This window comes from Branchiostoma belcheri, unplaced genomic scaffold, assembly GCF_001625305.1.
Source record: "Branchiostoma belcheri isolate BF01 breed outbred unplaced genomic scaffold, Haploidv18h27 scaffold377, whole genome shotgun sequence".
Classification (NCBI taxonomy): domain Eukaryota; kingdom Metazoa; phylum Chordata; class Leptocardii; order Amphioxiformes; family Branchiostomatidae; genus Branchiostoma; species Branchiostoma belcheri.
The window spans coordinates 81,846-97,102 of NW_017803995.1; the positions used below are offsets into that span (position 1 = coordinate 81,846).

Below are 15,257 nucleotides of genomic sequence, written 5' to 3' on the forward strand. Positions count from 1 at the left end.
TTACAACCTGAGGACAGCAAAATGGCGGGAAGTTTCGAGCTTGTCGACGAAAAGGAGCTGCTTCTCTATGGACGCGATCGAGGGGAACCTCTTCGCCGTCGGAGGGGACGAAGACCACGAGGACACCAGCATTCTGTCCTCGGTTGAACGGTTTGATCCCATACAGAACCTGTGGTGGCCCTGCTCGGAAATTCCCGACGGTCGCCGCTGCCAGGCCTCCTGCGTTTACAACAACCGTCTGTACGTGTCGGGCGGGTGGATCAAACGCACGGAGGCCGCCTTCTCTCTGACACTGAACGTGAACATGTCCTGCGTCCCGACCATGTCGGCTACGGTCTACTGCTACGAGCCGCTCACGGACATGTGGTCGGAGAGGAGCGCCATGCACGTGGCCAGGTTCTCCCATGCCATGGAGGTGAGTAACGGTTTAGTATTAAAACGTGGAAAGTGACAAGATTTATACAGAACCACATTGATATGCAGCCAACAACCTCCTGTAGCATTCAATTTCCTCTTAGATTACGAAAAAGCTTATTTTCTTTCCAACACGGGGACTGGACGGAAAGAGTTTTCTGCCAGACCTCTGGTCTTCTTCAGGATGGCTGACTGACCCAATTTGTCAGGACACGTGACGTGAGTAACAGGTCATCAGAGGAAGACTGGAAGCCCGGTTAAAAATTCGGTTGGACCACTCTCTTGTGTTGGAAGTAAATGTTACTTAGATGTTAGAAACGGCATTTTAGAGTTGCTGTTAAGTAAAGAAGTGCGTAATCATGACATGCGGTGCGTTGTATATTGTACAACATTCGAGCAATAAACTCATGTATATACATATAGGTGTACAGTGGCAGGATCTTCGCCATAGGAGGCTACACGTCGCTCTCGCGGACCCATAACGAGCCGTTAGACGTTGTGGAGTGCTACAGTCCGGAGCAGGACCAGTGGAGCTTCATAGAGCCTCTCAGAGTACCGGCTGGCATGTGCAGCGCTGTGGTCGTGGAGGGAAAAATCACCGTCCTCGGGGGTGACCAGAGTACCTGTAAGTAAAACGCCTGTACCTTCGTTACGCATGACTTTGATCGTTATCGAATCTAGTTGACACAGAATAATACTGAAGATAGCAAATGAACCTGAAGATATCAACGTAAAAACAAAGTCTGTGAGAAAAGTCCGTACCCTGGTCCACACACAATCAGTTAGAACAAATTATAGTTTTCCTTTCAAACCTCTGTTGTTACGTTGGCCTTTGCTTTATTTTAACGATTAGAATGTTCATTTATCCATTCATACATTCATACAATCGTTCATTCGTTCTCTATCCTCGTGTCTACCTAGTTTCTGGTGAGATGAATTACGTCAGCAAAGTTCAAGTGTACGACGAGTCGGCCCGTGAGTGGACGGTGAGTACCACCCTCCGGTACCCCGGCCCCGTGCCCGCGCACAAGATGATGGTTCCCGGCTCCTTCATAGAGCCGTTCAGGGTGGAGAAGCATCTAGCCGACCAAGTGGGGCCCATCGGAGGAGCCAGTCGGACGTTTTGATGACACTCTTTACACTTCATCCATACACAGATGTTTTTTTCACCTCGGTGAAAACATAACCACGACGTTTCTGCAGTACATTGCTGATGTACAACGCCGTGTGTGATGTATCAAATTATCATGATTATACTAAACTTCTCAAAATTATGAACCTCTGAACCTCTCAGATACACGTAGTGCACTGTGGTTGTAATGAAGGATTACGATCATTTGTAGTTACATGTAATTCTTTCTGAATATACTTTTGTGTGAGAACGCGTTCGAGCGTGAGTTTGTGCGTGCGTTCGTGAGCGCGCGTGTGTGTGTGTGAGTGTGTGCGTGCGTGTGTGTGTGTCGTTTCTTACTGAAAGTTTACTACTCCTAAGCGTTTAGAAATCAAAATCCAGTGAATACAAAAGCTATGCAATACAATGTGTGCAATGTGTCAAATTATCAGTGTACCCCGTACTGTTATCTCTAAGCTTTTGGCAAGAACGGGTAGTAAAATGTCTTAGGTCTAAGTTATCATAAATAAATCATTGTTGACCGAGAGTTGGATTTCTTTCTTTCGTAAAACCTTCGGTAAACCACCTGCACGTTCATCGTACGATCGATTGCAAACTGAAGCGAAATTCTTTGTACAGTTGTGGATGAGTCGTATAAAATTCAGCTGTGTTTGTGACAGAAAAAGCTAAGATATTCTTGCCGGTAGTTAGCCTTGCCACTACAATTTTACGCGCATGACTTCACAACAACAACAGCGAGTAGAATCAACTGTTAAGTAATGTCACTGTCTGAAATGATAGACGTAGCAAATGTCTCGGCCTGACCCCGCAGTCACATCGTGCATACCAATTTTGCAGCCACTAAACATACCCAAAGGCGCATCACACATTGGGAATATCTTCACCGAGGTTTTTCCGACTCGTTGCGTTCAAGCTTTAAGTTAGAATATGACTGCGTACTACCTATATTGACACAGTTATGTTTCAGACCTAACCAGGTTAGGTTAGGTTAAGTGCTCTAGAAACGTAACGACTAGACTGAAAACAGCAAGATCGTGGGTATTTACGTTCCACCAGAAATAACAACAATACAGAAACCTTTAGACATATAATTACCACATGATTTAAAATAGGGATCATCGAGCCTGCGCGACCGCTGGTAACCGTCGCCTCTAGCTCTGACATCTGCGATTGTTGCCACATTTTTCACCGACCAATTATCTGTATGATAACAATGGGTTAGTGACAAGCCTGGGTTGTTTATGGTGACGTACCGATTATAGATCATAGGCCAGACGTTGTTAGGAATAGAGACGTGCTGTACTTTACCTTCAATTTTCTAGTTAGTTGGTCGTTGGTTCAGTGTTTAAGCACTAGAGATCGCTTTACTAAGTTTCGATGTAGATGTCGCAGATTTTTAAGGCGACCTTAGGTTGTCCTAGTCAAAGTGATTTGCATACTGGTACATCTAGGTAGGTCAAGGCCGGATTGCACAACAACTGAAGACTTGTATTGGAGACTGTCTCATGTCCCTGCTGCGTGGCTGACTCTGTAAAAGGTACGGCTTGAATGTGACTAGACGCACTGCACTGAGTTCTGAGTCAAATCCCGGCTGTCTCTCTGTTATATGCTATACCAATAGCTCATCGGTCGCAGCATATACTTGTCCACTTATTGGGGAAAGGGGCCCGGGACGAGTGTTACCTATTCTTACTAAGTATGTTTTGGTTAACATAAACATGCCCTCTAGTCACAGACATTTCTCTTCTTCCACTTGTACACAGATGGCTAATGTGTTTATCATCGCGTTGGCTGGGTCAATTCTAAGTACTCCCAACACGATCGGCTTTGCCTGGAGAGCGCTGTGCTTAGTCTACTGGCTCCTGGCTACAATGTGGGGCTTCTGGGACGACCACGACACGAAACTCGGATTTGTGGTGACGGCCGTGTGCCTGAGGGAGCTAGTCGCATGGCCGATACCGTACTTCCCCTACAACGGCCTTGCTGTGTGGCGATCAAGTTTGTCCACCAGATCTTGTTGTGTGCCTTGTTGTTCCTGGTCCACAACATGTCCGAGAAGCAAATGTCCCGAATGTCTCTCCGCCACCGCGTGTGTTACGCCCTGCTGGTTGAGAACTGTGTGGCCTACAACCTGACCTGGAACTACGCCCAGACCTCCACGCTCCTCGGCGCGCTGCTCGTCCAGGACTTCGGCGTCGGACCGGACACCGTGTCAACCCTGCTCCTGGTTCTACTCGCCATCTGCGTCCTGGCCACCGTCTCCGTCGAGCTAGTCTTCCTGAATAAGCTGCGGTGGACCACGGCTGGGCACTTCCCCATACAAATGTGGGTTTATTATCTATATCAGGGGTCAGTCCTAGACGGCAGAATGGTGTGGGTCCTGCTCGTTACAAATGCACTGCTGGTGATCATAAAGTTTACTCCAGAAAAATATAAATATCACAGGTGTGTCGTAGAAAGGATAGAAGAAGACGATAGTGATGAAAACCTTTTGGTTGAGGTCTAGGTAGAGCCACACCGGTGCCATGCTATTGTTTTATTTTCGTTGTAGTGACTATGACGAGGTGAATCTTGTAAATGACATTTAACTATAACAGCTTCGGGAAGTATGGCCAAACCCCAGGTTGCACTTTCAGTTTCAGTTTTATTCAGATCCACAATTAGCCTCATAAGAGGCTATTCTTCCTGTGGTCTGCACATTCATGTTTACATACATATATTACAAACGTACAAAACATTACAGAATTAACAGTACATGGCAAACTTTATACAATTCACTATTTACAATCCAGTACTTTGCTAGTTGCCTATGTTATTCCACAACTGTGACATCCTGTATATACAGCGCTTTTTCTGAGAGTTGGATTTGGTTTTGGTAGTCTGATTTTGTTTGTGCTGGTTGAACGTGTGCTGTACTTGTGAATCTCAGATTGGAATGTGATTTTGTCGTACAAGGCCTTTGGCTGTTTGGTGAGCATGGTACGTGTAAAAGTGACAAGGCTTCTCTGTTGGATTCTGTCCCTGACAGTCAGCCATCCTAAGGTCTTTAGCATGGTGTCCACATGTGCATCACGATCACAACCAAGAGCTAGCCTTGCTGCCCTGTTCTGAACCACCTGTAGTCTTCACATGTTGTTCTGTGTTGTGTTTCCCCATACGGAGCAACAGTAGTCTATATGTGGGATTATTAAGGCGTTGACTACGGCTATGCACTTGTATAATCGTATATGTTTCAAACCCTCAGACATAGTTTTAGACATAGCTATAGTTTTGCACAACTACCTTTCATCATGTAGATTTTAGTTATTTTATACTCTGTTTCAATGTTCTTTCATGTTTGTAATCTGCATTTAGCCTCTTGGCATGAATTTGGAATAAACTTTTCATATATAATTCCATCTGTATCTACTTGTTTGTTCATAGGTGCAGTTGTAGAAGATAATACAAACTTACAAAGGTTGCTGTATTTTTTGTTGTTTCGACAAAAACTAGTCACAGTAACAGGGAGTGGAATTAGGACACAAAGGATATAACTGTCTGAAATGATAGACGTAGCAAATGTCGGTCTAACCTCGCAGTCAGATCGTTCTTACCGATTCCACAGCCACTATTATAACATCCTCAACTTGAGGCGCATCAGACCTAGGGAATATCTTCACCGAGGTTGTTCCGACTCGTTGAGTTCAAGCTGTGAATTAGAATAAGGCTGCGTATTTATATTTAAAGCGCAATTTATATGGTGCGTACTCGACGACTCAAGACAACAAGATGCGATCCGGAGACGAGAGCTTTAATGAACACCTCCGACAAAGGAACAACAGCAATGGCGGACAAAGGGGCCACATCACGAGGTGAGCTCTAGTAGGGTCACGACCTTTAGGGTCAACTCAACTGATAACCAAAAAAGTGTTAGCTTAACATAACAATATAGTGGCGCACACGTATGTTTCAGACGTTACCAGGTTAGGTTAGCTAGCTTTAGTGCATGCCTTTTCGTTTCTAGTTAGTTTGTGGTTGGTTCTGTTTAAACGTTAGAGATCGCTTTACTAAGTTTCGTTGCAGATGATTTAAATGCGACCTTGTCCCACCATGTCCTTGTGTTAAAGTGATTTGCATACTGGTACCTCAAGGTGAATCAAGGCCGGATTGCACAACAACTGGAGACTTGTACTGGAGACTGTCTCATGTCCCTGCTGCGTGGCTGAAAACTGTAAAAGGTACGGCTTGAATGTGACTAAACGTACTGCACTGAGTTCTGAGTCAAATCCCGGCTGTCTCTCTGTTATATGCTATACCAATAGCTCATCGGTCGCAGCATATATCTATTGGGGAAAGGGGGCCGGGTGTTACCTATTCTTACTAAGTATGTTTTGATTAACACAAACATGCCCTCTAGTCACAGACATTTCTCTTCTTACACTTGTACACAGATGGCTAATGAGTTTATCATCGCGTTGGCTGGGTCAATTCTAAGTACTCCCAACACGATCGGCTTTGCCTGGAGAGCGCTTTGCTTAGTCTACTGGCTCCTGACTACAATGAGAAGCTTCTGGGACGACCACGACACGAAACTCGGATTTGTGGTGACGGCCGTGTGCCTGAGGGAGCTAGTCGCATTGCCGATAACGTACCTCCACTACAACGGCCTTGCTGTTGTGGCGATCAAGTTTATCCACCAGATCTTGCTGTGCGCCTTGTTGTTCCTGGTCCACAACATGTCCGAGAATCAAATGTCCCGAATGTCTCTCCGCCACCGCGTGTGTTACGCCCTGCTGGTTGAGAACTGTGTGGCCTACAACATGACCTGGAACTACGTCCAGACCTCCACGCTCCTCGGCGCGCTGCTCGTCCAGGACTTCGGCGTCGGACCGGACACCGTGTCGACCCTGCTCATGGTTCTACTCGCCATCTGCGTCCTGGCCACCGTCTCCGTCGAGCTTGTCTTCCTGAATAAGCTGCGGTGGACCACGGCTGGGCACTTCCCCATACAAATGTGGGTTTATTATCTATATCAGGGGTCAGTCCTAGACGGCAGAATGGTGTGTGTCCTGCTCGTTACAAATGCACTGCTGGTGATCATAAAGTTTACTCCAGAAAAATGTAAATATCACAGGTGTGTCGTAGAAAGGATAGAAGAAGACGATAGTGATGAAAACCTTTTGGTTGAGGTCTAGGACACACCGGTGTCATGTTATAGTTTTATGTACGTTCTGGTGACTATAACAAGATGAATCATGTAAATGGCATTTAACTATAACAGTTTTAGGAACTATAGACAAATCCTAGGCTGCACTTGTATAATTTTATATGTTTATATGTTTGTTAATAGGTGTGGTTGTAGAAGACCAAACAAATGTCGCCGTATTTTTTGTTATATTGATAATAATAATAATAAAATTCATCTATATCATGAAGTGACAGCCAAACAAATGTGAACATACGAAAATATCGTCGGTGATGTGTATATTATCCTTCGCTGTGTACAAGAATATAATATTGGAATGAATATTGGAACATATGTGTGTTATGGGATAGACTATATTATATTATATAGTGCGCTTTGATATTTAAGTATTATTTCAACTGTACCTAAATTTCAGGTATTGGCTCCAGTGTACTTTGTATTGATTATTAAGTTCTAAACTTAACGTTAACGTATTCCACACTGTACACATTTTAAAATGCTTTTCAGTATGAAAACTCGTAACTTAGGATAGGCCAATGGATTGAACACGTGCAAATTCATCCCTTGGGAAGAATCACAATTTCCATTAAATACGGGGTATTTGGTAGAAAATAGAGGTGAAGGTTTGTTTTTTTGTTTACCATTTCAAGATGGCTACCTTTTGGCATCAGACAGGTCTGGTTTCTTGAGTCACTGTGCCCTCGCGGTCATTTCTAGTGATCAAACACTCTGTATGAGATCTGTCCAAGGCTAAATATACAAAAGAAATCTGCCTAAGGAGAGGGAATGATTACACATGCTGGTGAATTCAAGGCTTCTTGCCTTGGAGAGGGCCTTGTAGACATGAACACGCGCATGTTTGTTCTCTACAGACCCCTTCAGGTGGCACAAATGCATGAGAAGTCATGATTATCATTACATAAATATGTGCCTTTCCCATCCAGTTTAGCACAGACATGTCAGTCGGATAAGCACGGTGACATTTATGGTAAGATTTTTACGACTAATCGACAAACTCAGAGCCAGGAATGTTCCAAACTAAATCCGCTGGCTTTATCCTGAGAAAGTTCAGTAGATACAACAATGGAGACCCACCCGACTAACCGGCTCCTAACTACGTACGTGCCAATTAGCGCCTAACCCGCGGCGTGTTCAAGTCACATTTGAGATAACCCTCACCTCAGACAGGTGACGGTAATCTCCAAGCAGATTCGGTGGGGCAGGGGGACTTTATGTTGGCCGCCTGTAAAAATAACCAAACGTGCACAAAAGCTTTCCGCTCTCGCGCAGACATACATACTGTGTACTCTTATTCGTAAATAATTTCATCAAGTTGATAAACGAATGAATAGCACTGCAAAGTTCTTTGATCACAACCATTTATTTTTCACGAGCCGACATTTCGATGACCGTCCGTCATCTTCATCAATTCTGACTGGTTTACTGTGCACTGACGCTAGATGTTACTTACTTATTCTCCATCGTGCTGACTGATGACTGTTTAAAATGTTGATTTTATACAACCAAGATGATACATTTCACGGCAAGATTATGCCAAACAGCACATACTACTTTTACTAATACATGTAAGTACAATGCTGTAATTCTTGATTTGATAACGGTCACTTAATTATAGCGGTTTTAGCGGTCACTATTCCACCGCTAAATTTTCATGATCGCAACTTTTTTTTACCACTTCCGCTCCCCTCCCTCTTGCCCCAAGCTCGTTACGGTACGATCGCAATCACGCTTCATTTCTTGACTACAGGCATGCACACAACGCACAGTACTAGTGCTTCACATAGGAACAAGCAAAACACTGATGTGCTTCCATAAATAAAATATTTATTAAACATAAAGTAGTTCATATTTTTAACAATTATGCAGTGCTAAGCAAACCACAGTAAAAAAAATCTTGTGAACATGCACAAACACATGTGACGCAGCGACGCTTTGAAATTTCCCAGCTTATCTACACTTGGGTATTTATAAATATTTAGCGTATATTTCGATTTAGAAGTTTCTCCATAAATTTACAGAAACGATAGCCGTTCGACAATATCGAAAAAAATGAGACGAGTTACAAAATTCAGCGTCGCCCAAGCGTGCAGACAACAAACAAAATGGCAGCCCGTCTTTGTCACCTTTGACCTGACAGGGGGACCGTCCATTATAAAAGGGGAGGGGTGTAGGTTTTCCACACAGCAAAAGTTGCAGTATAAAACACAGCAAAAGTTGCAGTGTAAAACACCAAAAGTTGCAGTGTAAAACACAGCAAAAGTTGCAGTGTAAAACATACATACATACATACATTTTTAATGGATAAAAAGGCAACTGCCTGTGTGATCCATATCTGAAACCTTAAAACTATTACATTACAATAGATAAATTACAAAAATATAAAATATACATTGTCCTCGCTAATAGTTCGGCGATAGTTACTTAAACGTTCAGATTTACAATGTTAGAGTTGTACTTGTAATATCCAGAGTTCAGAGTTGCAAAAGTTGCAGTGTAAAACACAGAAAAAGTTGCAGTGTAAAACACCCAAAAGTTGCAGTGTAAAACACCAAAAGTTGCGGTGTAAAACACCAAAAGTTGCGGTGTAAAATTTTGTACTTGTCGGCCACGGTACAAATGGTCTCTCACACACATACACACACACACACACACACACACACACACACACACACACACACACACACACACACACACACAAACACAATAGTATGACCAACGACATTTTTGACTCACAATGACCTGAAGTAGAAAGACAAGTCGTCATTCCATGCATGGTCGGACTCCACTGCTGAAACTGAAGTATCCCTAAGTTTGCTGTCTAATTTGCGTCTCACAGGTGAGAGTATCTTCACTGTACAAATTCTCAGTCTCTGTGGAAGTTTAGGAAGCTTCCAGAAATCACCACTAGTATATTTGGCTATATTTGACAAAAGGAAAGGAAAGGAAAGGTCTCCCATGCTTCTTATGCAGAGCGTAGGGTGGTGCCCATATCCATTTCTGTAGCCCTTGGGCGACACACAGACAGTTATGCAATGCACTACAGCAGGGGGCTGGTCCGCTGGTAGTGCTGTGTGTTTGACCTCCCCACACTTTTTCTCATATGTGCTGAGTGCTAAGCAGAGAATTTCAAAGAAGTGTGTACCATTTTTAAAGTCTTTGGTATGACCCGGCCGGGGTTTAAACTCACGACCTCCCGGTTACAAAGCGAGCACTCTACGTACCAATTGAGCTATTGCACCGGTTTGACAAAAGCCAGTATCAAATTGACAAGACAGTAAAATTCATTCGCCAGAGAGGGTCCCTTGGGTCGCGTATGGACCCTCTCTGGCCAATGAATACTGCCTGGCCAATTTGATACTGTCTTTAGCCACCCTAGGATCTGCTTGGATATTATTGGCACAAAAGTTCAGCCGTCAGGTGGTTGAGTTTTAGTGCATGCTCGAAGCATTGTACACCTTCAGATCTAAAATATAGCGTAGAGCGTACAGTATCTTAATATTAGCATGATACAGAGTCCTTCTGAATTAACCATTAAAGCGGCCGGGACAAACAATTATGAACACTATTTGCGTATAGAATTTGTTTATTCTTCGTTCACGCAAAATTTAGTAGCGCGATCGGGCCCCGCCATGTTGGAAATGAGACCTTGGCAAAATTAATGGCAACCTTAGCACGCCCATTATCCAGTTCATGGAGGCAGAACAAAGAATAGGCTAAGCGTATTTCTCCATTTTTAGTCAGAGTCAAGTCAAAGTCAAGTCAAAGTTTATTGCACAACTAATGTACGGATACATCGTATGGCAATTAGCGGTACTAAGTACAAATCTAAAATCTAAACTAATGCGTAAAAGAGTACTACATTCATGCTGTATATGAATCGAACTTAAGTTACATCGTACTAGTATACAAAAGGAATGGCAAACATTATACAGGGGTTCTGTAAATCTACAACTAAATACTACTCTGTCCTATACTTAAGTATTACTAGTATAATGGATATATATATATATATATATAGTTGATTCCATTGTTATGTGTAAGCAATCAGTTGACTGTTTCGGAAATGACATTGTTTCTTTTAACTAAGGCGTTAGAAATATATTGGCCTATATATGGTGAGATTGCATCGGGGCATGACATTAGAAAAGTAAAGGTATCTGAGACTGTCTTAGGTAATGTAATACTTGTGTTGTTGGCGATAGAGTTCATAAGTGTTTGTCTTTCTTCATTGTAAGCTGGACATGTTAACATAAAATGCAATTCATCTTCTACAATATCTTTGCAAATAGGACAACATCTGTGGGTGGCTGGTACATTGTTATGGCGTCCCTTTCTATTTCTAAACAGTGTGAACTAATTCGTATTTTGGTTATATTAGCGGCGAAAGATTTGTTTGTATTAGTGAAAGATATTTCTCAAAACGAAGTCAGATTTGACTTTGGAGTAGGTTTTCAGTTTGCTGTAATTTCTGATATTTTGCCTCCAGCCAGAAACAAACGTGTCTTTGAGCCGTTCTTTGAAGGTAATCGTCATCAAACATGACTGAATTTAAAAAAACGTGTTATGTGCAGGTGAAAAATTCACTAGATTAAGGTACCGCATATTTATCATCTGGTTAAAAAATGATCGTGAGGTTTAAAAGTTGTTTTTTCTCTCCCAACGTACAGCAACATGGCGGACGCCTGGAGGCAGTGGATTGTTAAGTACAGGGTGATAGGTCCTGTATTCGTACTGAGTACTGTGACCTTGCTGTACGGCAGTAAGGTATATCTTCTTCTTCTTTCTGCAAGGTGTTCGTCGTATCGAAGATTTTGTCACCGTGACGGCTTTACTCAAATTCTGCGCAAATTACTGTGATATGTAATGAGGTGGGGNATATATATATATATATAGTTGATTCCATTGTTATGTGTAAGCAATCAGTTGACTGTTTCGGAAATGACTATTGTTTCTTTTAACTAAGGCGTTAGAAATATATTGGCCTATATATGGTGAGATTGCATCGGGGCATGACATTAGAAAAGTAAAGGTATCTGAGACTGTCTTAGGTAATGTAATACTTGTGTTGTTGGCGATAGAGTTCATAAGTGTTTGTCTTTCTTCATTGTAAGCTGGACATGTTAACATAAAATGCAATTCATCTTCTACAATATCTTTGCAAATAGGACAACATCTGTGGGTGGCTGGTACATTGTTATGGCGTCCCTTTTCTATTTCTAAACAGTGTGAACTAATTCGTATTTTGGTTATATTAGCGGCGAAAGATTTGTTTTGTATTAGTGAAAGATATTTCTCAAAAACGAAGTCAGATTTGACTTTGGAGTAGGTTTTCAGTTTGCTGTAATTTCTGATATTTTGCCTCCAGCCAGAAACAAACGTGTCTTTGAGCCGTTCTTTGAAGGTAATCGTCATCAAACATGACTGAATTTAAAAAAAACGTGTTATGTGCAGGTGAAAAATTCACTAGATTAAGGTACCGCATATTTTATCATCTGGTTAAAAAAATGATCGTGAGGTTTAAAGTTGTTTTTCTCTCCCAACGTACAGCAACATGGCGGACGCCTGGAGGCAGTGGATTGTTAAGTACAGGGTGATAGGTCCTGTATTCGTACTGAGTACTGTGACCTTGCTGTACGGCAGTAAGGTATATCTTCTTCTTCTTTCTGCAAGGTGTTCGTCGTATCGAAGATTTTGTCACCGTGACGGCTTTACTCAAATTACTGCGCAAATTACTGTGATATGTAATGAGGTGGGGATTACGAGACTTGTATCATGGACTTAAAGCCCTCCAGATTGGTGCAGAGAGCATTGTCCTCTGGCGGGTTGTTCCAAACCCGGATAGTGCGCAGGAAGAAAATTTTGTCTCTGTAAATAGTTCTACACTAACGCAGCTGGTATACCGCAGAGTGGGTGAGGCGAGTCCAACTTCCAAATTGTACCATAGTCCAAAAATTTTGATAGGGATAATAAGTACGATCATGACCTCTGACCCCCATGTACACCACCCAAAAAATAAAACAAACAGACAATGGCGTTGCCTTTAGAGCTCTAACAGGCAGCCAAAACAAGTCTATGAGGCTTCCTCCTTCTTATACCATCTACTCATGATCAGGTGTCTGGGGCAGGGAAGAACGTCGTAGACTGATCTTAGTAGAAAACTCAGCCTGCACTGTGGAATCTTCCATAGATCATTCCAGGTTAATGTTCTGTCGACTGCAGCCTCCCAATTCACCCATGCACCTTGCTGACTCTGGCCGACTGCACTCACTTTTCCTTTTCTCTTCCTCCATTCTTTCTACTTCTCTCACAAATACCTGTTTCCTTTCTCTGGGGCTTACTCGTTCCCATCTCTGCGTCCTCTCGCCCCATCCTAAACCTTTTCTTCCGTGCTGCACTGCACCGACAATGTCTCTATGTTTCAGTCTGCTCATCGCCTGGTCCAGAACTTCACCCACTTTCCACTTCCTTCCTGTCTTCTGCTCTCTATAAGCCGCCTTTACCACATTATCTTGTGAGTCCCCGAGCTCTAATGCCAGACGAACCTTCTGTATGAATTCACAACAAATCTAAATACTTCGGTTCAGTTTAGTTCATCCTAGCTATGAGGTGCCATCCAGGGGACAGACAGTTCAAGCACCGAATACTCCAAAGAGGCATGAAATCTTTAATTTCTTGTCTATTTTTTTTTCTACAGGCAAGTCCCTGGTTGAAGCACCAAGTCTCGAAAACGCCATGGTTTACTGCAGAATCCTCTCATGATGTACCTTCATTTGTAAATAAGTGGGGTAGTTCATTGAAAACTAAGAACCCGGTGTTTAAGGCAGACCAAACTGAGAAACCGGTGTTAAAAACAACCAAACCGTTTTCTGCTACAGTTTATGTAAAAAAAACAGCTGAAGTTTTCCTTGGCTACTGGGTCCAAAACACAATTTTCTGTCGGGGACATGTTACACGTTGTTTTCTCCGCGAAAGATGAGAGAAACAACACGGTTACCAATATCGGGGATTTCTTTCGGGCGTCCATTTATTCAACAACGTCTAAGTCTGGCGCCGTTGGCATCATCACAGATCACCTAAACGGAACGTACACAGCAGTGTTCCGCCTGTTGTGGGAAGGGGAGGTTACCATCGGAATCCAACTGGTCCACCCACGGCAGGCTATTGATGTCATAGAAAACAACATCCGCAAATATCCTTTTGAACTAGCCACCTTCCGAAAACGCTATACAATAGGAAATAAGGCGATCGACACCCAGTGTAGCGTAGACCCGGTCATCTTGAAGAACACCAGTGGGATTTGTAACTACTCGGACCCGCATGCAGGGGCCTGGTGGTATTGTGACAAAGCCGCCAACATTCCGTGCAATACAACAGGTTACCATGGTACTTTTGCGTACAAGAAGCAGAATGCTGGAAAACTGTTTAGCAGGTATCTGAACAAACATTGTTATGTTTACCTTCGTAGTTTCTTCTTTGTTTATTTGTTTATTAGAATTCACCACAAGTACAAACATACAAGTGGAAGGGAGGAAATAACAGGTGCATTGACACCTTTACAAGTTGTCCTCTCAAACATAACAATATAAATACAGTGCAATACAAATTACAAAGTCGAACAATTGTTGACATGAAATCTTTTTAAAACACATAAGGACAATGACCTTGATCAGACATCTGTCACCATGGTAACTGGTGCTACATTATGACGCAAGTTGCAGGACAGAGTTGGAAAGGCTGATCACTACATGAATGTGTTTGAGTAAAATATACAGAGCAGTAGTTTAAACTAGACTTTGTGAAGGTAAACATTATGCACTTGCTTTGCAAATGTTACTTTTCTAGTTATTTATACTCAACACAATACAGAACCCAACAAGAATTCCGAGATCTCATACCTCCATGAAATATGGGCTTGTCATGTAAATTCATTCTTTAATTATGCAAATGACCTCTAAATAAACATAACATATGCATAGTGATGTTAACCTTTAAGTAACTTACACATGTCACAAGGTATAAAATTCATATCATGCACCAATAAGGAGTCACAGAATTTTCACATTAATTATGCAAATTAGGTGGTCATTTGCATAATTGGTATCTGTTGATATTCCGCCTGCCACAGATTAAATAGATTATATGTATAGCAGTACTATTATATAAAACACTGTAATTATAGATTTTCCTCATAATTAAGTCCTCATTTGCATAATTTGTAGTTAATTATGTACAACTTTCTCTAAGCTACCTAGACACCAAAAATGATGAAAATATGTTGTTCCTGTCTGGACTTATTGGCTTTTAAACATTTCGCCAGAAGGTGCCCTGCAGTTCCAGAACAAGCTGATAGGGGAACCAAACCCACACCACTTATTCCTGACCAGAAAAGCTATCTGTCACCAAAACGTCAAGACCATAGCATGTTCAGGACAAAATATGCAAAAACCGGAAGTTCTGCTGCAGTACCAAGGTCATCCACCAGGAGGCCCGTATTCAACCTTGACC

General features: G+C 42.4%; 3 protein-coding genes across 3 annotated transcripts; all 3 read left to right on the forward strand.

Annotated features, from left to right (window-relative positions):
• Positions 1–12: 12 nt before the first annotated feature.
• Positions 13–1,634, forward strand: LOC109476444 (kelch-like protein 5). The gene is made up of 3 exons (XM_019777376.1): positions 13–415; positions 838–1,039; positions 1,336–1,634. Exons 1-3 carry the CDS (start codon positions 68–70, stop codon positions 1,539–1,541), a joined length of 756 nt encoding a protein of 251 aa, XP_019632935.1. The 5' UTR covers positions 13–67; the 3' UTR covers positions 1,542–1,634.
• A 1,860-nt stretch (positions 1,635–3,494) lies between these two features.
• Positions 3,495–4,052, forward strand: LOC109476433. Its single transcript, XM_019777365.1, has one exon. The coding sequence runs from the start codon at positions 3,495–3,497 to the stop codon at positions 4,050–4,052; it is 558 nt and encodes a 185-aa protein (XP_019632924.1).
• Positions 4,053–6,084: 2,032 nt separating this feature from the next.
• Positions 6,085–6,720, forward strand: LOC109476434. Its single transcript, XM_019777366.1, has one exon. The coding sequence runs from the start codon at positions 6,085–6,087 to the stop codon at positions 6,718–6,720; it is 636 nt and encodes a 211-aa protein (XP_019632925.1).
• The last annotated feature ends 8,537 nt before the right edge of the window (positions 6,721–15,257 follow it).

What these genes read in the sequence shown, in the direction of transcription:
- LOC109476444 (XM_019777376.1), top strand. Translation starts at nt 68, where the DNA reads ATGGACGCGATCGAGGGGAACCTCTTCGCCGTCGGAGGGGACGAAGAC. An exon ending in GGTTCTCCCATGCCATGGAG is followed by an intron (nt 416 to 837) that starts GTGAGTAACGGT and finishes ATATACATATAG; the next exon opens with GTGTACAGTGGCAGGATCTT. An exon ending in CGGGGGTGACCAGAGTACCT is followed by an intron (nt 1,040 to 1,335) that starts GTAAGTAAAACG and finishes GTGTCTACCTAG; the next exon opens with TTTCTGGTGAGATGAATTAC.
- LOC109476433 (XM_019777365.1), top strand. Translation starts at nt 3,495, where the DNA reads ATGGCCGATACCGTACTTCCCCTACAACGGCCTTGCTGTGTGGCGATC.
- LOC109476434 (XM_019777366.1), top strand. Translation starts at nt 6,085, where the DNA reads ATGAGAAGCTTCTGGGACGACCACGACACGAAACTCGGATTTGTGGTG.